We start from the raw sequence: 22,258 nt of genomic DNA on the forward strand, positions 1-22,258 counted from the left end.
GACCTTAAACACAGAGGTGTCATATCCAGTCTGCAAATACAGACCACAAACACAAGGGTGAAAAACTACATTTTGGGAGGAGATAATAAACGAGTTGTGTGTCGTTTGTGTTTGAGCTCTTGTAATAATCATGATAGGAAACACACTCTGTGTAACTCAGCTCACAGACTGAGAGGAAGCAGCTTCACTCTTTATGTCCAGAGAGCGGGGGGGTCAGCGGGGACGTGGGGACGCTGTCTCTCCAGCCGGGCCTGATGATAACCATGTGAGTGCATGCAAGTCGATTCCCCTCCGCTGTCCTCTGCTGTAAATTGTGGTCAGAGGTATAAAGGGAGACGGGGCCATTTCTCTGAATCCTCCCTTAATGTGGGACAAAGCCTCCGAGGATGAGATTCCAGTCTCATCACCTCTGAACTGGTTTGAGTAACAAAAGGGAAAATGGAAAAATGAAGATGGAGAGAAGCTGCGGAGGCGAAGGTGGAGAGAGAAAATGGACTCCAGCGATAGAAAGAGAGAAAATTAGAATGAGTGAGGGAAGTGACAGGGGATGAGAGAGGTGGAGGAGGAGAAGGGAAGCAGCCGATCAAATTTTATGGTTGAGTTCTCCCTTTCACAGCCTCGTGGAATAGCCAAACAATTTACAATCATCCGAAGCATTAACCTTTCGCCAGCCAGAGGGACTCGATGGCCATGATGCCGCGATGAGACACTCTGCATGCCTGATGAAACAAGGCAGGGAAATAACTCAATCTGCCGGAGACACAGAGACACGGAGACACGGAGAGGAGGAGAGGAGGAGAAGGGATTAAGACAGAGGAGACAAAAGAAGAGAGAGGCAGATGAACAGGGGAGGAGAGGGAGGGAAATGTACGTGTTACATGGAGGACGAAGCTGGAAAAGCTTTTGTTAGGGAGGCAGCCTGGACGCTGCAGGAGTGTGAGGGATGTCAGGGAGGCTTCACGGTGGCTTTGCTGCCCCCCCCCCCCCCCATAGATTCTACTTAACGCCTTTCCAGGTGAAGACGAAGAGGTGGGAGGAAGAGGAGGGTTACAGTGAAAGAGGGGAGAGGGGAAGCGTTACGAGCCGATGTCCAGGCTATTTACTGCATGACAGGATCCCATATCTCCATCAATCCCCAGCACGGGCGGGAAAACAGAGAGGGGTGTGTGTGTGTGTGGGTGTGTGTGTGTGTGTGTCTATGTGTGTGTGAACATGATGGGAAAGGAAAGGAGGAAGGAAATGAAGGAGGAATGGAAGCAAACAAAGAAGTAACAGATATTAGGGAAAGAAACAACATCAGAAAAAGAGGAGCTCAAATCTGAAAGAGTCCGAAGACGAGGCCACAAAGAAGATGAAGGAGAAGACGTGACCTCTGGGATCTGAGAGATGAGCAACACTGTCCACCACATCTGGATGAAGAACAGACTTCACTGTTCAGCTTGTTTCATTTGACCCCCAACATGAAGATCTATCTTTTTTGTCGGTATTAATATATAAATGTGTCTTTGGTCGTGTTTTATTCTACGGGTCAAATGTTCTTTACATCCAGAAGCTGCAGGTTTAAGCTACAGAGCAGTTTCACAAACTTTAACAAATTCTGCAAGAGACTAAACACAAACTGTTCATCATTTGAATAATTTTAATATTTAAAATGGAAAATCTAAAAATAAGAAATAGAAAAGCTGCAGAACTAGTTAAATGTGTGTTATGTGCTGTTCGGGCCTCGTCCTTCATATGATCATAAATCATTAAGATTTAAAGCATTAAAAACTTCAATCAGCGTGAAGAGAAGCAGACGAGAGAAATGAACCTCACGCTTTGTTACTTCCTCTAATTTAGAAACTTTGAGAGGAAGTTAACAGAAGAGGGGGGGGGGGCTGAAAGTTCCTCAGGTCTAATCTGTTAGAGCCAACTTATTAGACCTGAGTTACACTAATTATTAGAGCAGATATAATTACAGTCGCAGAGACAAATGGAGATAAGGACGGGGGGGAGTGATAACGGAGAGGGAGAAAGAGAAGGAGGCGCAGAACGAGTGTGAGAGATAAAGAGACAGAGCGGCTGAATACAAACGAGCCCTTTTAGCTAATGAGCAGCGTCGCTCAGGAGCCGCTGAGGACTGGCCCCTGGAGGTGTCGGGATCGAGCCCACGGCCACGAGGGCTCATAACCACTGTGTCATCACAGATACCATCAGTCACAGAACAAAGGAGGCTCACGGGTCAGAGGCAGCCCCCCCCCCTCCTCCTCCTCCTCCTCTCCTGCTCCCCGTTAACAGCGTCCTCCTCATCATCTCTTCATCTCCTCCCGTCTTTCCTCTCCTTCTTCCCCATAAACCGTTTCCTCCTCCTCCTCATCTTCTCATCATCTATTTCTCCTCATCATCTCCTCTTCCTCCTCATCATCTCCTCTTCCTCCTCATCATGTCCTCCTCCTCCTCATCATCTCCTCCTCCTCCCCTCCTCCTATCTCTCCCCATCTTCTTCACAGCAGTCTTGTTCCTTTGTGTGTGAGTCAATTAGTTGCCCCTTTAGTTTTGATTTATGGACCAGAGACCTCCTATGGGCTAATGGATTGCTGTGAATTAATATGCAACGCTTGTGCGTGCGTGTGTGTGTGTGTGTCTGTGTGTGTGTGTGTGTGTGTGTGTGTGTGTGTGTGATAAATGAAAGAGCAGGACACACAATAGAGGTCACTGAAGAACCACTTTCTGTACTGACACAGTTTAGATTGGCTCCAGACTTTGTCCCTGGTTTGGTAGAAACCATCAATCTGTGGTGTTGACGCTCTGTATCGGATGATGGACGGTGACAGAGCGGCTCTCAGGACCCGTGACCAGGTGGAAGTAACGAGCAGGTTCATATAGAGCGGCGGCAGCGACTGTTACAGTGAGAACAAAAGATGTTATTGGTTATCAGAGCGATTCATCACTTCCTGTTCTTCTTACCTTTGTAGACCGAGAACAAACCAGAGATTAGACCCCCCCCCCCCCCCCCACAGAAGAGAGGTCAGGACAGGTGCACGTATACATCACCATCATCACTATTATCATCATCATCATCATCATCATCATCATCATCTGACTTCTGCACCAGTCTGACCAGAGGCTTTTTACACCAATCAAAAGTCAAGAGAGCTCATGTCGGTGGTTTATAGTTCACAGGGTCGTGAACTCTGTGGTTCACATCAGGTAACTCTGACAGAGGGCGACTCACACACACACACACATACACACACACACACACACACACACTTTCAGCACAAAGCTCATAAAGGGCACAGAGGAAATATCTTTGATGAATCACATGGTCAGAAGAATCATTTCTCCAAACTGTAGAACTGTAGGAGTTCAGAGGTCACAGCTCTGAAGCTTCGTCCTGACACGTTACAGAAAGAGGTGAAGAACATCTGGAGTCGCTGCCTGATTTGAATCCATGAACCAAATGAAGTGCTAGTCCTGTGGTTTTTATTATAATCCTGCTAAAGAAAAGAGAAACAAACAGATAAGGGAGGGGGGGGGGGGGGGTCCATGTCAGAAAAAACAATAATAAAAATGAATTTCTGAGGCACTAACTCCACGAGCCTGAGGCGACATCCAAACGTTTTTATTTTGAAACTATATTTTTCTCCTGAAACCATCTCTGTCCACAGTCACATGAGTCACATGACCACAGCTGCTCTCCTCCACATGTAAACATCTGTATCATAAAGTACACAATGTGACTGAACAGCAGCTGTTAGCAGAGACAACAGGGTCAGTGACACTGGGATGGTTTCTCCATGTCCTGTTCTACTCTGGTAGAGGGGGTGGGGGGGGTCATGTGACAGGAGCCTGATGGAACAGCAAAGGTTACGTCTCGACCGAGAAGACCCGATCAGCGAGAGGTTGTGGGGGTCTAGGTCATCGTTTCCAAACATGACCTAGACCCCCCCCTCAGGTGTGAGATTTGAATACAAATCTCACACCTGAGTTTAAAGCAGAGTTTTCAAAAAGCAGCGTCACTGTGATGCAGTAAAGAGTAAAAGCAGGTTTCCATGTGAATCCAGTGAATCCAGCTGCAGACGATCTGAGATGATCCCCCCCCCCCCCCCCCCCCCCCGATCACCACGCGTCACAGCAGCTCTGAGAGCTTTAAGGAGCACAGAGAGGAGGATATTATATCAAGTTAAAATCAGGTTAAAGGATGAGTGGCTGCTCACAGGGGACGGTGTACTGTACATGAAGCAGAGGATGTGGAGCTGCCCTGGGGGGGTGGGGGGGGGGGCGCTGGTAATGCTCCATCTAACCAACCTCATTAAGGACCCGTGTTTTCCACCTTCTCCATCTCACCGACATCTCTGCAGTCGCCTCCATCCCAGGTGATGAGAAAGCACCCGTCTAATCAGTTCAGCTTCCACGTGCGCGGCTGCAGGGTGTGCACGTGGACGCAGATTATTAACGGTTCACCGGCTAACGAAGCCTGACAGGTGCTCCTCTCGCCCAGATTAAGGAGCGGGGGGTTAATGGCGGTGTGGGGGAGATTGTCATAACTCACAATAAGGCCATTAAAGTAATATTACTGAGAAAGACTTGAGCTGATAAGGACTCAACTCTCCAACAAGGTGGCATCGGCCATTTCTCAAACACTCCCCCCCGCTCGCCTGCAGCTCGGAGGAAATGAGCTTTGACTCAAGACGAAGAAACAAGTGATGAACAAAGGACGAGAAGAAGCTTCAGCCACGAAGCAGGAGAACCCAGCTGTGGACATTAGGGAGAATCTCTGCAGCTGATTGGTTCTAAAACGTGACTTGGATTCAGGGTCGACTGAAAAGCATCGTGAGGCTGAGATAAAAAAATAAACAAAACCAACAGATCAGCTTCTGATTTATCGTTTTTCCTTCTTTCAGTCTCCGTCCTCCAGGACAAAGAGCAGCACATTCCTCCACTCACACAAACACACACTCACACACACTCACACTTCAGGACCAACGTGAAGAGGAGGGCTACACTGAAGCTCACTACTTCCCTCTGGTGTCCGGCCCCGGCCACTGCAGCGTTCAGGAGCCACGAGAACAAAGGAAGGAGGGATGAACAAAAGAGAGGAGAAGACAGAACAAGCTGGGATCCACAGAGACCAGTCCAGGAGAAGAGGATCCACTGGGTGAACTGGGAACTGTTTCAAATCACGGTGCAGCCTAAAAAACCTCAGACATGTCAGTCTTAGTTTCTTATTACTAAGATAATAAAATAAAATAAAGTAAAATATAATATAATATAATATAATATAATATAATATAATATAATATAATAAAATATAATATAATATAATGTAATATTATCTTATATTATATTATACAATCATAAGACAAAAAAACAGGTGGGGCCACCCTGTTACAGTAAAGTCTATAATCACAGTTTTCCCTTTAAAGTCTTAAGTGATTGACTCTCAATCCGTGTGTAGAGCACTGACCACTGTCTCAGACTCACTGTTATAAACCTGTCCCTGCTTCAAGGCTCGAATTTTACCATCTGTGAATTTAGGATAAGACTAAATCTATTCAAGTAGCTTGTGACACAGTTTTCGGTCCGAACCCGACTGAGCTTGAGAGAAAAGTAACCGAGCCCGACCCAGTGTGGTGTAAGAAATGAAGCTAGCTCTGCTAACGTGACCCAAGAAGAAGATGTTGTCTGATATATGTCCAGTCTTTAATGAGCAGATCCCATTGAAACAAGTTCTCAATCCCACTGGTGCACGTCTGGGCCCCAGCATCTTATCCGTCCTCCTCTCTCTCTCCCTTCTCAAGTTGTCAGGATTGTTTCTGCCCTCTCGCCGTTTGGCAGCCGTGTGACCGAGATCATTTTCATCTTTTCAAAGCTCCAAACCCTGAAGTGGCAGACGGTGAATCTGTGTCAGAGTGAACCTGCAGGGGTCAGAGCTGCCACTCTACACCTGAACCACATCCACCTGCTGTCACCTGTATCCTCCACCACACCCTGTCCTCCGCCTGAGGCCAAGCACTCGTCACACACGGGCTTTTTCCTGCTCGGACATTATCAACAGATTTAGAGCGAGACATCAGGACAACCGGCTGGAGACGAGTCAGACGCTCAGAGAACTCCTGCTCCCGTTTCATTGGCTCTGGAAACTCAGGACATTTCAATTAGGTTTGAATCTGCTCTGGAAACAAATAAACACAAATTCAGTCACAGGTAAGATTTGTATTTAAGCTGTAAACACTTGGTCGTCAGTAATGTCGCTTCGTTTTCAACCCATTAACAGAAACCTTCATTGTCTCACTCGGTCGTGTGTGTTGTCATCAACACGCATTGTGAGTAATGTCATTTTCATAGTAATTTGGCCGAGATGTGAGCTGGATGTAATCGCCCAGCGTGCATGGAGAGATTGTCCTCATCTGTGTGTGTGTGTGTGTGTGTGTGTGTGTGTATGTGTGTCTGTGTGTGTGTGTGTGTCTGTGTGTGGATGAGAGATAGAAGCTCTGGGCTGATGAAAGAAGAAAAGCTATAATTTATCTTCTCCTTTTATTACAGATTAAAATGGGCTGCTTCACATTCGTCAAATTGATGATGGTCTTGTTCAACTTGCTTATCTTCGTAAGTATGTTTCTGCTTTGATTTCACGCTCATATATGAAGATGGAGGTGTGTTTGTCAGTGTGTGTCTGTGTGTGTGTGTGTGTGTGTGTGTGTGTGTGTGGTCATGTCTTGTGTGAAATCCTTTTTAAGGAGCCTGTGGAGTTAAAGACAGAACAGGACAAACACCAGAGAGATCACTTCTTGCTTCACTGGAAACAGAGACGTTCCATAAACCTCTCGCGTCACTGAGCCAGAAAACACTCGTCGCAGTTTTCACGTCATTAACTTCAAACCTTCTAATTCTGCTTCCTCCATCTTGTTCTTAATGCTGAGAAGGAAAGGAGTTTGTGAAATGGAGAGAAAATTTGGTGGAGTAAGCTGAATTCTTCTGGAAAGACCAGCGTGCACCTGGATTCACTGTGACAGTCAAAACCACCGGCTCAAATCCTCCTCGTCCTGTTTCTGTCTGATAAATCATCATCATCATCATCATCATCATCATCATCATCATCATCATCATCATCATCATCATCATCATCAGCAGCAGCAGAAGTAGCAGCAGCAGCACAGTGATGACGTGTCATTGTGAGACGTCCAGAGGAGCACAATGAAGAAATCATTGTCTCACTTCCTGTAAAAATGGGCTATACAAATAAAAATTGATTGATTGACTGACTTCATGAAGAAGCAACTCTAATACTCTGGCTGCTGCAGTTCAAGTTCAACTTTTATCACGAATCAGAATCAGAAATCTGCATTTAGAGAATTAGTTTCCCAGGAAATCACTGGAGCCTGACGGATGTGACGACTTGGAGGTTTCAAAGGCGAATCAGCAGATATGAAAACTTGTATCATCCAGAACACGTAGAGCAGAAGAGATCATGGTTACATATTGTAAAACAAAAATCTGAAAGATACAACAAAGGCTGTTAGTATTATTTATTATTGAATTACACATGAGTGTCTTTACTAAATATGAAGAATTGACTCTTCCTGTCATATTGTGGATTTGACGGATTGTGGTGGAACAGATGTTTTTCTCTGTTGAGTGTTATCATCTGTCAGGAGAGACATCGAGTTCTGGACGTGGTCGTTGTCTGGGTCACGTTCACCTGGATCATATCATTATGAACGTGATGCATTGTTTTGGATCATTTCAGCTAAGAGATCAGATTTGTGTGATTGTTGCTGATTCTCCCAGAAGGTTTGAACTGAATGAAACGAGAGACTCTTTGTGTACGAGTGTTAAAATATCAGTGACACTTTAACCTGAGGCTGGAAACTGTTTCCTCCTCGATCCTCTGAGAAGATATCACAGACCAAGTTCATATAACTTCACCTGAAGCGTCTTCTGACCTGAGACTCTGAACCAGCGTCATGTGTTGGTTCCTTTGTTTCATTTGAACAGAACCAGGTTCAGTTTGATCCAGACCCAGAACTCCTCCTCTGCTCTGAGGAACCGTTCACACCTGATGTTCAGGTTCACACTGAACTGAAGAGTCTGAAGCTCTGAACCCAACAAGGTGTCAAAGCACTGAAAGTTAGATATGTGACGAGAGGCCTGTGAGATTCTTCCTGCTGCTTCTAACTTGTTGCCATAAAGATACAGAAAATATCAAAAGTTCTAGAAATCAAAAACATCAGAAGGCTTTCGCTGTGTTTAACAAATTCGTGATGGTTTTCTGGTTCTGCTCCAGAAAGTGAAATGATTACTGACAGACGGAGAGGATGCAAGGACAGAGGGACAGAGGGACAGAGGGATGGAGGGACAGAGGGACAAGGAAGGAAAGCGTCTGAAAACCAGGACCAAACTCTCACAATGTGTTCTTAACATCAGCATCTACAGAGCAACCAATCAAAACGCAGCGTGGCGTCTCCGTCTCTCCCCAGTCGAGTCGTTCTTCCTCTTCAGTACAAAGTGGAAACATTCACCATCGTTATCACTGAGACACGACATTAAGATCCGGATGAACCCGGAGGTTTCAGGAGCATCAAACCCTCGGCCTGTTAGAGAGTGAGTTCCTCTGCTCGGAGACTTTGAGTCTAAACGTGTTGGAAATCCCGAGTGAGTCCGTGAGCTGTGTGTGCAGATCTCCGGCCTGCTGCAGGAATGTGACCTGTGAAGATGGGTTTATACTCCACTGACGTCTTCCTCATTCCCGGCCTTTCACAGAGAACCAATTCCATTTCAATCGGGGTGGGCCGGGCCGGTTCTCCATTCTGCTCCCTCTGTATCTTTCCATCTCTCTGTTCACCTCCCCCTCTCTGGGGGCCCTCACATTCTGCAGCCCGGGTACTCATTCCTTTTTACTCTGACCCTAATAGGCTCTATTTCCCATCTCCATAGAGAGGACACCCCCCCCCCCCACACACACACACACACACACTCTATCAAAAAGCAGATTTACTTCCAGACCTTTTTGCCACGTGAGCGTTGGACTGACAGAGCTTCCACCTGCATGTGGAGGCGTCAGAGGGATTAACCATCTTCTGAGACCTGGGACGCAGACAGGCTGCCAGCTGTGATTATATCTGCTGAGGGGTGATGGTGGCAGACCTGGAGTCAGAGGGAGAATATGCCTGTCCCATCGCATTTAGCCAACGGTGCCATGATGGCAGCGAACAGGTTGAGGAGACGAGCAGAGAGGAGGAAAGGAAAGGAGAGAGGCAGGAGGAACGAAGGAGAACAAATAGATGAGGAGAGCAGGAGAGAGACAAAGAGACGGGGGGGGGAGAGGATTTCCACGTGGGAGACGTCACGTCTGACGGGAGGAGGGTGGAGGCTGACGGAGAGGAAACCGCTGTGACTCTGATTCAGCCTGACAGACAATACCAGGGTTCAACATGGTTTCTGCAGAGGAGGAGGAAGGAAGAGGAAATCACTCAGCAGGAGGAGTGAGGGGAGGAAGGGGGATAAAAGGGAGGAGGAGGAGAGGGTCAGAGGTGGAGGCCCGAGGAGGGAGAGAGAGAGAGAGAGAGAGAGAGAGAGAGAGAGATCAGGTGTAATATGAAACATGTGACTCTCTTCTGATCCGTTTGTTATGAGCAGGTTGGACCGGTTTGACTCAAATAGATTTCCAGTGAATGGATGAGATGAGTGACGCCTCCTGTTCCTCCACATGCTCACAGACCAGTGAGCGATGCAGTTATGTTGCCTAAGGCTCCATATTGTTTTTGTAGTCTAATTAGTCTAATTTCCTAATATCATTTTACCTGTTTGAATATTTAAAGTTGTTTTCATCTGCTCAGTTTAAGAGTTGCTGAGTGGGATGATTACAGACGTTTCCATGCTGCTTCCCTTTGTTTGAAAACTTTACTGGGGGAAGTCTAAGAAAATCTCTGCAGCAAATTTGTGTTTTCATATTCAGAACCTCCACAACATTTCAGGAACATGTCCAGATATCAGAAACAGTCTGTGTACAGTGTCGACCAGTGGAAAGGACTGGTCTTTACTGGTTATTTCATCTTCCCTGTCCTTGTTAACCCTCCTACTCCCTGCTGCCTCTATCCAGCATCTCACTAAATGGATTCCTGTCCATTATGCCCGGGTGAGTGGGGGGGTAGAGGTGGCTGTGGAAAAGAGCAGTGGTTCCATTCAGACGGGGAGAACGAGGCCAAGTCGTAGCTTGGCCTCGATACATAATGGGAAGCCTGAGGCAGCACCTCTCTGAATGGAGAGTCCCAGTGTCACTAAGAGGTGATAGAGGCAGAGAGTTAGTGATGTAAGATGGTTCCTCATTTCCTAAATCTATTACCCCCTCAAGAGCGGCTGACCCGCCCCCGTCTGAACGAAACAGATGAGTGTAAAGTTGTAAAGTGTGGATTACACCAGTTTAACCAGTTGCATACATGCACCTGCAAAGCTTCTACCACTGATGTTTACTGGTGGGTTTTGTCTCCGTCCTCCTGCAGCTGGGCGGCCTGACCCTGGTGGCCATGGGGATCTGGGTGAGCGTGGACGGGAGCTCGTTCCTGCAGCTGCTGGGCCCGTTCTCCATCGAGGCCCTGCAGTTCATCAACGTGGGCTTCTTCTGCATCGCCATCGGGGTCGTACTGGTGCTGCTGGGACTGCTGGGCTGCTGCGGGGCCCACAAGGAGAGCAAGTGTCTGCTGCTCACGGTGAGTCCATCGAAACATCTGCACGTCATCTCCACACAAGAGCAGAAGCTTTGGAGGTCTGTTCATAAACCTGGGGCCTGATCTGGATCCTCAGATCCAAACCTGCATGATGATTCTGATGTTTTCTAATTCTGGAGAATATGAAACAAACGGATGAGCTGAGATATCTGGAGAACATCTCAGTGGTCGACTGGAGTCGTCAAATCTTTTGTGCACGAGAATCTTAAAACTCAGCAAAGACCCAGGGACCAGTCGGCCTCCATGTTTCTTTTTATCCTGCAGTCGTTTGATAACGTGACTTTCTGTGACTTCCTAAACGTCCAGAATCAGAACTCAGACATTGTGTCGTCCTGCGTCTCTTTAAAAATGTCAAACCCGTTCCCGTCTTGTGCAGCCGACATTAACCCCGAGTCCTCTGGATGTTTAACCAAACCACTGTGTTCTCTGCCTTCCAACACAAATGATTTATCGAGGTGTTTCCCAGTAAGAATCATCAAGACACTGCTCATCCCCAGATCAAATCCACATCCGCCCCCTCCCACCTCGTCCACACCACCAGCCCCCGAACATCACGGGACATTATGAGGCTCATTAACGAGCGGCCTAACTACCTCTTAGTCCACTGCAGTGAGTCTAATTAGAAGAACCCCCCCCCCCCCCAGAGCCTCCATCAGGTCCTCACCTCCTCCAGCTGAGGGATGACGCTCGTCCTGGGACCGGAGGAATTCAGACGCACACGAGAAACAGGAAAAGATAAATCGACCCTGTGACTGCTCCCCCGACACTTACTGTGTAAAATGGATATAACAAACACCAGAATCTACTCTGATGTTTTACCAGAGAAACCATTATATATACTGTTATGGGCTTTATTACCTCCGTCAAAGAGACAATGGGCTAAAACCACCGATTAGAGTGAAACTGTCACGGTGGAGGGATCGTGGAGAAGATCAGGGAGGAGCTGGTGAACGCTGGAGATAGACAATGAGAATAATTCATGGACTTTATGAGTGTGTGTGATTTGGAGCAGAGCCAAATGAAAATCCAGAGACTGTTTGGACTTTGCTGAGATTTGGGTTAATGTTCCATTTTCAATCTCGAGCTCAAACTGTTTGTATTTGATTTATTTAGATGATCATTAATATGAATGATAGAGTTCTGAAAGGCTGAGGAGATCTCTTCTTATTCTGCGTGTCGTCCAACCAAACAAACCGATCCTTACATTTAATATTTCTCTTTAAAGCTGTAGCTGGAAGTTTAGAAGCACTGAGGTCAAATCCAACCAAATAAAAGAACATTAAAAACAGGAAGCTCGTTATATTGCTCCTGTGACCTTTAGTACCACACATTTTTGCAGATGAGTGTTAATAATAATTATCTGGGGACATGGCTGAATATGTCTGATGATAACGTGATTCCAATATCGATCTATTTGTGACTGATGAGACGAAGATGCAGAGACTCGCTGAGGATTTGCTGCTTTGCTGCTTTGTTCTGTTTTACATTGGTTTTCAGACAGTTGGACAGAAAAGAGGGGATTTGAAGACGTCTCCTTCTGGGTTCATTTCATCCCTTGTTTTAAACACAAGACAAACAACCAATGAGTCACTAATGAAAGAACTGTTGGATTCAGCCTTGATGTTATTTTATCTGTAGAAGCCCAAAAAATGAAGGACTATTGTTTATTAAATTGTGTTTCATTTTTTATGAAGATTTAAATCTCCTTCCTCCTCTTCCTCTCCCTCTGAACAGTTCTTCTCCATCATCCTCATCATCTTCATCGCTGAAGTGGCAGCAGGAGTCGTGGCTCTGGCCTACACCTCATTCGTGAGTTCCCCACTTCACCTCCTCCTCTTTGTTTCACGGCCTGGTGACATCCCGGTCCTCTTCCTCCTCTTCCACTCCTCCTCCTCCTCACCTCCTCTCCCTTTGTCTCTTAATTCCTCTCGCCCCTGCCTGTTGTTCTCTTTCACCCCCATCACCTCCGCGTCCCACTTTCTGGATTTTATCTCCATGTAAATTCTCCATCATATCTGCGGCCATCATTGAATTACTGGCTTTATGTCCGCCTCAGTACATTCGGCTACTTAATGACTGCGGAGGGCCGGGGGCTGTGTGCGCTGTCTCTCACTTTGAGCAATTTATTACTCTGGAATATTGAAGCTAAAGCATTTTATATGCAAAACAGCCTATTTACATACGTGTCCCCCTCTCCCACACACACACACATGCACACACATATACACACCTATATGCTCTCACACAGACGCTCCATTTCCATTTAGTGCCTCATATAATAATTACAAGGATTTCAAATGAAGTACGTAGAAGCAGGTTAGTGAAGACTGGGACCCTAATAAAGAAAATAGAAAGTGGAGTTTTCTATCCAATCAGACGACGTATCAGAGGCTCCAGGACTGAGAGGCAATCTGAGGAGCTGATGAACGGAGGCGCTGATGAACGGAGGAGCGGTGGACGCCACAGCTCGGGAGTTTCATTTGTTTGTGCGTCTGCAGTTGTTGAAACAATCTGCAACTGCAACGCAAAGACGACCAGAGCGAAGCATCTGAATGTTGAGTTCCATGAACGATCGGTAGCTGCTCTCAGACCTGCACGTGAACGTTCTCCAGACCTATTGTGGAATGTTTCCATGCACCAGAGGAACGTCCACGTGGTTCAAACAAACCTCCACTTCTGATCTGAGGAACCTTTCACACCTGATGTTTAACTTCAGAGTCTGAAGCTCTGAAACAAACCAGGTGTGAACGAGTCCCTCACTTTCAAAACAAAAGATACTCAGGACTAAACTACCGACTAAATAATAGAAGCACTTTTTGTGTCGCTGTCTAACTCCAGATCCTCCTCTCCTGGTTTGTTGTTTGTCGTGTGAACCTGCTCTCGCACAAAGAAGCTGTGTTTGTGTGATTTCCTCTGTTGTGTGTGTGTGTGTGTCCTTGAACCCAGAGCAGCGAGTATTATTGCTGCTGCTCAGGTGGTTTGTTGGAATAAATCTTCCCCTTCCCTCGCCTGTCAGTTACTCAAGCTGAGCTGACCAAGGTGTAAACTGCATGTGGTGAGAGCACAGCGCTGTGTGTGTCTGTGTGTGTGTCTGTGTGTGAGGGGTTGTCCAAAGCTCAGTGAAATGCAAGACACAACTCATAGGTTTGTCTTGCTTAAGGAGATGTGCGATATGGTTTAGAGTCAATTTCACTGTTTGTTGGCTCCAGCATCATCTGCTCATTACAACACAAAGGACGTCTTCAGCTCCATCACGGACACGAGTGTGAGAGCAGCTGTCCATCTACGGCTTGTGATAAGACACAGTCAACACAATAGCATCAGAATAATGAATATGGGTAATATACATCTAATATGCATATATATAGCCGCCTGTGTCAATAGGTAAGAGACAGAGGCGTGGACACAGAAAGGAGACAATAAATAAAGCCTTGATCTATTCTCCTCTACTTATCTGCAGCGTAAATCTGCCTCGTGGCCGCCGGGCCTCCACAGCTCATCTGAGCGCAGAGCCAATAACCTTCAGGTGGTCGGAATAACGGAGATTTAATAAGCAATTCCAGGAGGCATTATGAGAGGCCGTCGGTGGTCATGGTTGTTCTTACCCCCACCAGTTATTCGGAAGTGACCAGAGTGGAGATTTATGACCGGAGGCCGATCCGGGCGTCAGCGTGGATTAATGAAGGAGGTGTGATGTGACGTCTAATGAATCACACTCTGACACGCGGCCACAGCGGAGGAACGTCCTCTTAGAGAAACCTAATCCCATGCAGATTACTGTTTGCTTTAATTTCTCATCAGCGAGCGGAGGAGTTAGTCATGTAAGATGATTAACTCCCAATTACTTCTGCTCTACGGCTCCGCTAATTAACATCTTTATATTAAAAATAGAAAAATATTCCAGCAGATCTCACTCAGAACCTCAAACCCACAGAGAATCGTTCAAAGTGTTTGAGTCGTGGTTCAGCCAGTGTTCCCAGCAGCAGGGACCTTCTCCTGAAGCAGCTGTAGTAATCCCAGTGGGCTCCACAGCTTCCGACAGCCTCGTGATTGGTCACTGGCTGGTGGACACACTGGAGCGGCTGGCAGGTGAAGAATGACACACGAGAAACTCAAGTCGTGAGGAGATCTCCAACTTGATTGAAATGAAAAAGCTCCATTTGTCTCTCTAACCTTAGAGAACTAGGACTGAATCGATTACGAAGAAGAAAAACATTATAGATTTCTAGAATCATCTCGTAATGTTACAAGAATAAAGTGTTTCCTCGTAGAGATCTGATTATTCTCTTCATCAGAACAGCTTCTTTCTACTTTATTAGTTTTACTGAAGAGACAGATAAGACCCTCGGTCACTGGAGCTTCATTCCTTCCTTCCTTCCTTCCTTCCTTCCTTCCTTCCTTCCTTCCTTCCTTCCATCCATCCATCCTTCCTTCCTTCCTTCCGTCCGTCCTTCCTTCCTTCCTTCCTTCCTTCCTTCCTTCCTTCAATCCTTCCTTCCTTCCATCTGTCCTTCCTTCCTTCCTTCCTACCATCCTTCCATCTGTCCTTCCTTCCTTCCTTCCTTCCTTCCTTCCTTCCATCCATCCATCCTTCCTTCATTCCTTCCTTCCTCCCTTTCATCCTTCCTTCCACTCAGAATCAGAATCAGAATCAGAAAGTATTTATTGCCAAGTAGGTTTACACCTACCAGGAATTTGCTCTGGTAACTGGTGCACACAATGAACATAGAAACATAAAAACACAATAAATACAACACACATAAGAAAAGCAGTAAAAAAATCCATCTGTCCTCCCTTCTTTCCTTCCATCCTCCCTTCCTTCCTTCCTTCTATCCATCCTGCTCATCCTTTGAGGGGGGGGGCTTGATCCATCCCAGTCGACACTGGGCGGTGGCATTCAAATCTCCTCTGAATTAAACAAAGATAATCTGTTTACTTGAACTGGAGCTGAACTCTGTGTCTTGATAACAAAATACATCAGTGGCAGAAAGTGGAGATTTGTAGATGAGCTTTAATCATAAATATGTATTTATCATCTTTAAACTCTCTGTTGAAATGATTCCTGATGCTGCCTGTTGGTCCTTGTGATGTTATATTATACACAAGCATGTAAAGGTGCTGCAGAACATTCTCCTCTCATGACTTTTCATTTATTGCTCTTCCTCTTTGGAACAATGACCAATTAGCAGCCTACGAGTCGCTGCAGTGAAAGAAATCAATAATTATCAGAAACACTGAAGCAACAAGAGATTTAAAAACATGTGAAGCTGAGGATTGTATCGTGTGTGTAGTTGTTCACTCCACCAAACGTATTGATAGATGTGTTATCACCTCCCGCCTCCTTGTGCTGTGTTACTGTGGGCTTTGTCCTGCCTGCCCACTGTGTGTGTGTCTGTGTGTGTGTGTGAGTGTGTGTGTTTAACGGGACGTGGCGAGGCGCTGGGCCGAGTGACAGTGATGAATTAGCCTGCTGGTAATAACCTTCTCTGATCTCAGCCACTCTCCCAGCTTCTTGGGGGGCACTTTTAATTGTGGCATGTATCCCAGCATCCCCTTGGGCATCCTGTACGCCTGCTCCCTCTGATGCACACACAGACACACAAACACACACACACAGCCACACACTCAGGACGAAGAAAATACAAAACACGTGAGCACATGCAGGTACAGTAACCACACACACACACACACACACACTCATCAGCGGAGGTCTTTGTGTGACTGGAGTATTCATCAAAGTGGGAAAGAGGGAGCTGAAGTGTGTGTTTGTGTGTGTGTGTGTTTTTGTTTGTGTGTTTGTGTGTGACCCCCCCCAGTCTGAAACCTAACCTGCCTTTTCTTTCGCACTTTGAATAAACTCAAATATCAGACAGAATGTGTCCTGACCAGCAGCAGCCATATATATGTAAATGCCCCCACCCCCCCACCCCTCTTATTTATGACCGTGAAAACAGGAGGAGAAGAAGAAGAATGGAGAATAATGGCTCGGACCATTTTTTGATTTATTTTCATTTTTGCAGGTGCCGGGCCGCGGCTGTTTATTTCCCAGGTGCTTTGTGCGAGAGAAGATTTATTTAATTTGTGATGAATAGGTGACTCCTGGAGAATTCCCTCTGCCGGCTGGAGACTCAGTGTTTGATTCTCCTGCTGCCGGGTGAACACGCGAGCATGAGGGACGCCACAGCAAAGAGCTGCAGTCCTTCCACTCAGTGTAGTTATATCAGAGACCTCTCATGCACAGAGCGACACTGAGACGCTCTGGAAGGAATACGGTCATTTGAAATGTGAGACAATCTCTGGAGGTTAACAATCAGGATGAAGGAGGAAAACACAGAATTAATGTGCAATAAAAAGACAAAACTCAAAAAGCTCCACATTAACTCTTCTCCCTGATAAACAAGTGCTTGCTTTCACATAGATTTAAATGTTTTAAAAAGTATAAGATTTCCTTATCTTAACTATAGTCTAATGTTACCTGCTCTGATTGGATCAGTTCCTCTGTCGATATTTAAACGAGAACATTTCTGCAAAGTTCAGATAATCATCAACAGTTAGGTAATTTATGTAGGAGCGACAATTAGGAAATATTTAGGAAAATTGGGGCATTTTTAAAATCTTTACATTTTTTTTTTCCTTAGACGCAAGAACAATTATATATAAAAGTGTGGACCTTATGGAAAGGAGGGTTTAGGTGGAAAAATAAATGATAAAAGGTTTTGATAGAATACTTATTCTTACAAATGACATTTTGAAAGTCTGCGTTTTAAATAACACGTGTGTGTGTGTGTGTCTACAGGCCGAGGGGATCCTCAGGGCTTGGGCCACCCCCGCTCTACAGAATGATTACGGCAGTGAGCCTGTGGTCACGTCCACCTGGAACACCACCATGACCGAGGTAACGTCTCCTCATCCTCACACGCTTCGATTCAGAACTTTCATATTTCTAAACAACAAACTGCAGATGTTTCATGCTATGCTAACTGTACATCCTAGGCTAACTGTCCATGCTATGCTAACTGTCCATGCTATGCTAACTGTACATGCTAAGCTAACTGTCCATGCTATGCTAACTGTCCATGCTATGCTAACTCTCCACACTATGCTAACTCTAAATGCTATGCTAATTGTCCATGCTATGCTAACTGCCCACAACCATTCAAACACACACCAGCTGCCTCATTCTGATCATTTACATCAACATGATCTGATTGGCTGAGGTGAACACAGGGTTATAATCAGTGTTTCTAAAGGATCACAGAAGCTTTGACTTTATTTCACAGAGTAATTAAAATCTCACTCAGCTGCAAAAACTAACTTTAGATAAACTTAAAAAAATGTAATCATTCAGAATCCAAACACTCTGTTATCACTGGTTCCCCTCGGCAGCCCCCCCCCCCGGCAGCCTCAGACCTTGGGCTGAGCCAAACAAACTATTTCTCTATTGACAGCTCATTGTGATCACGCAGCCTTTTCAGTTCAGCTGAACTTCTTCATTTGAATGGAGTTTAGTTTATTGAGCTCAATCTGTGAATGTGTCATTTTTACCTGAGGCAGCTTCATTGTCAACAGTTTTCAATAGAAGAGGAGTTTCTGTGAAGACGAACACTGAAGACGAGTTGAACTCTGAGGAAGAAGCAGCAGCACGACTCGTGTTCAGGGTTAAATAACAGACGATAACTTCTTTCTATGTAAAGATGAATTTCAATTATTCCGTCATAATGAAGCTAGCGGTGCCGAGTCGCTGAGGTCGAGTTTTAAAAACACATTTACAGAGTTTGAAGATTGAACCGAGTTTCAATGATCACATGAAGTTCAAGGATTGAAAACATCTTCATCCATCAACTCCTCCCCTCTCGTGTTTCCTCGTGTCACAGCTGAAGTGCTGCGGATTCACCAACTACACCGACTTCCTGGGCTCCTCGTTTGAGAATCAGACCGGAGGCAGCCTGCCGCCCGACTGCTGCTGGACCCGCAGCGCCCCCTGCAGCCCGGGAGAGGCCGAGCGCAGCAATGTGCAGGTGAGATGGAAAACTAAAATCCATTTAGTTTCCTCACTGGTTTAAATACAGGCGTTCCTTCATTTAAACCATCCCAGTCCCAGAAACCATCACAGTTTCTGGGACATTTCAGTCTGGAACAAACCATCAACTCCGGCTCTGGATCCAGTTTGGCCTTCTTAATGGGACCTCAATGGTTTCCTTACTACAGGCATGTGCAGTGTAAAGAGATCCTACATGACGGAATCCGACCTGAATTCATTCATCAAACCTTTCACCAACTTCCTCATGAATATATCGTAACTTTTTTAAAACGTGTGTTATGATGCATCCTGGATGTGAGGATTAGAGGATTGATGTTGACGCTGTGACTCGATGCTCCTCAGGGCTGCTTCCAACAAATCCTGGAGACGCTGAAGAAGCACGCCAACATCGTGGGAGGCATCGCAGCAGGAGTCGGCGTCTTAGAGGTAAAACCACATGAAGAGGAAACGCGACTGTTCACTTCGTTTGAATGAAGCTGCCAAAAAAATCCAGAATCAAAAACTTTAACGTGTAAATGTCCCCGAGGAACGAAATGTGACAGCGTGTGATAGCACATTGAAAAACAACTAAGATGTCTCTTTTAATCTGAAGGGACTTCCTGGTTAACTACAGTACAGCTATAAAGTACCTGTACTCATCAGCAGTACATGTACTTCACACTCTGTGTTTCTGTTTCCCCAGCTGGCGGCCATGATCGTGTCCATGTACCTGTACTGTCACCTGGACGGCAGAGTGAGCTGAGGCACCGGCGGAGGAACACGAGGACGAGGAATCACACGAGGCTCCGGTCTCAGGATCCACGTTGTGTAACGTCACGTCCGTGTTGTGACTCTCAACGTCTTTGTGTTGTTTCTCTTCTTCCAGGGAAGCATCTGTAGTTTCACTGTGAAGTCATGTTAACCCCTCAGTAAAATCCTTCTGTTTTTAAGTGGAGGAAATGTGGATTTATTCTGAGTTTCTGTGAGTTTAAACAATTTTGGGTAATGTAAGTACACAAACATGAAATATATATCATAGTTCTGGTTGTTTTTACACCATTAATAAAGAATTTCTACATATAAATATCTATCTATCTAAATTATCGTTAATATGTGATGACGACAGCAACTTGTGTACATTTTCACTTCGGGAGCATTCACCTGATTTTTCCGACACCATGTTAATTCACTATTAGGACGCTGGGGGGGGGGGGGCAGTGTCCTCTGACTGGCCCACTGTCTCATAATCTGTCCATTAGACGTCCTCAGGGCCACTGGTCCCCCTCTCGTCTCCCTCTGTAAGACGGAGCTCACATGTGGACCGAGGCTCCTTTGTCCTGATTGTTATTCACCCTGTTCCGTCTCCTGCCCTTGAAGATTACACTCATTGTGTCACAGGGCTGAGTAAATATTGACCAATAAAAGGCCTGAGCACAGACGCATTGTCCCGCTGCTGAATTACTCCTCTTTCATCGCTGATCATCCACCAGCGACTCGAGGCTTCATCCACCTGCTTCTGTTCAACATGAGGGAAGCTGCACCATGCTAATGAAGCTCATTTTATTTTGAAAGGTCAACAAGAGGAGAGAGATTAAGAAAAAAAAACACACAAAGAAATAACGAGAGAAAAACTGCTGAAGCTAAAACATCGGAGGATATTGAATAATATGGTGTTTCTATTAATCAAGATTAGATCAGTTTCTTTTGTTTATTACATCCAACAGCTCGTCTCGTTCGTTTGGGCTTTTTGTTTGAAGGATCATAAAACGTAGGAAATCATAAAGTCTGGGAGTTGATTCCATTAAAGAGCAGAGGACGGATCTCTACGAGAGGCTGAAATACAACATCTGGCTCGAGTGAATTTTAATGTGGTTTCATAAGGTGACTGGTGAATGTCTGTGTAGAGTTTATGTTTCTGGCGTCAGTACATTTATAAGAAATATGGTGATTAACGGGTTAATCCGCCACGGTGGAGGTTTGAGCTTTTCTAAATTATTAAGACACTGTTTGTCGTTTAATTCTCTCTTCTCAGTTAAAACGCTTGTTTCTCTCCTGAGATTCTTCTTCTGTTTTATTAACACAATCTGACAACAAAGACTTGAGACTTAACAAAGAGGCGACAACAGTAGAAGAACCACAGGCACAGCTCAGATGTTCACAGTGAGACCATGGCGCGTTTAAAGTGTGATGATAAATTGTGGTGTGTGCGATGTCAGCTTCATTGTGTTTGTAGGTGGTGCACGTCCTGTGCTGTGCTGGGGGAGGGTGTGTGTGTGTGTGTGTGTCTGAATGTAAGCGAGTGGGAGAAGGGAAAAGATGAACAGAAAATATATAAATTCTAGGTGAATAAATAAAGATAATATAATGCAACAGAAGGATACAATCATAGTAATAAGGCAAGAGGGGTTCCTGTGAAACTACAATGAGTCTTTTATTTTGAAAGACCTACAAGAAGTGTTGATTTTAAGCAGCAGTTGTTAAAACGACAACGTAAAACTTACACTTCAGACCTGACGAGCGTAAAGTACCGAAGTGGTGACGTGCTATAGATCTGGGTGTCATCTGCATAGATATAAAAGCATGTCCAGGTTAAACAGGCGGGGCCCAAGAATAAAACCTTGTGGGACTCCACGAGTGATGTGAGTCGTTCAGATCCAGTAACACCAGCATGAGCTGTTCAATATTAAACATGCGTATGTTGAGTTAACCGGCTGCATCGTAAACATTAGGTTGGTTATGGTATGTGCTACGCGTGTTGCTGGACACCGACAGCAGGGGGCGCACTACAGAACTCAGACTAAAGCTTTTAATCTTCTCTGTCGCTGATGACTTTGCCCCCTGAGACCAGGACTCACTCCAACCCGACCTATTAAGTGGGACCCACATTGTAATCATTTCTGAGGATGTGCACAAGCGATGCACTAAACCGATGCAGGACACGTGAAGCAGCCATCTCGTTAATAGCAATTACAGTGAGGCCCGTAGACTCCTCATGTCATTACTCCGGCAAATATGATTTAAAATCTTTATAAGAGCATTTTCAGTGCTATGATGTGGGTGGAAACCTGATTAAAAGCCATTCAGGATGTCATTAGTCTGCAAGAATTATTGATTTGATTAAAAACTAGTTTCTCATTAATCGTTGTTATGAAGGGAGATTAGACGGCTGTAGTGGAGGAGTGTGTGAGGAGAACAACTCGTGAGCGGCTGGTTGTGTTGAGGCAGAAACACTCGTATGAAACCGACGGCAGAGTGAAGACAAACCATGTTCCATCTTCCATCCAATTATAAACCTGAGAGGCATTTAGAGTTAAATCTGTCATTATCCCAGTGCTGCTGAGCTGTTCAACAACAACCCGAGTGCACACACACACACGCACAGACACACAATCAATATTCCATCTACGTGGCAGTCATCAGCTTCTGAACTCGGCTCATCAGAATGCTCAATAGGTCAAAAATGACATTCAAAGGCGGCAAACACATGCACGCCGATCTGAGCCACTGACTTTTGATTGACAGGCACAAA

The 22,258-nt window shown here is 45.5% G+C and overlaps 1 protein-coding gene across 1 annotated transcript; it reads left to right on the forward strand.

The window, feature by feature from the left end:
* Positions 1 to 6,534: 6,534 nt before the first annotated feature.
* Positions 6,535 to 19,709, forward strand: LOC133961307 (tetraspanin-1). Its single transcript, XM_062396401.1, has 7 exons — positions 6,535 to 6,591; positions 10,485 to 10,691; positions 12,444 to 12,518; positions 17,506 to 17,604; positions 18,584 to 18,727; positions 19,093 to 19,176; positions 19,433 to 19,709. Exons 1-7 carry the CDS (start codon positions 6,535 to 6,537, stop codon positions 19,490 to 19,492), a joined length of 726 nt encoding a protein of 241 aa, XP_062252385.1. The 3' UTR covers positions 19,493 to 19,709.
* Positions 19,710 to 22,258: the final 2,549 nt, after the last annotated feature.

Source organism: Platichthys flesus, chromosome 9 (assembly GCF_949316205.1).
Source record: "Platichthys flesus chromosome 9, fPlaFle2.1, whole genome shotgun sequence".
In the NCBI taxonomy this organism is placed as follows: Eukaryota; Metazoa; Chordata; class Actinopteri; order Pleuronectiformes; family Pleuronectidae; genus Platichthys; species Platichthys flesus.

What these genes read in the sequence shown, in the direction of transcription:
- LOC133961307 (XM_062396401.1), top strand. Translation starts at nt 6,535, where the DNA reads ATGGGCTGCTTCACATTCGTCAAATTGATGATGGTCTTGTTCAACTTG. An exon ending in TGTTCAACTTGCTTATCTTC is followed by an intron (nt 6,592 to 10,484) that starts GTAAGTATGTTT and finishes GTCCTCCTGCAG; the next exon opens with CTGGGCGGCCTGACCCTGGT. An exon ending in CTCTGGCCTACACCTCATTC is followed by an intron (nt 12,519 to 17,505) that starts GTGAGTTCCCCA and finishes GTGTGTCTACAG; the next exon opens with GCCGAGGGGATCCTCAGGGC.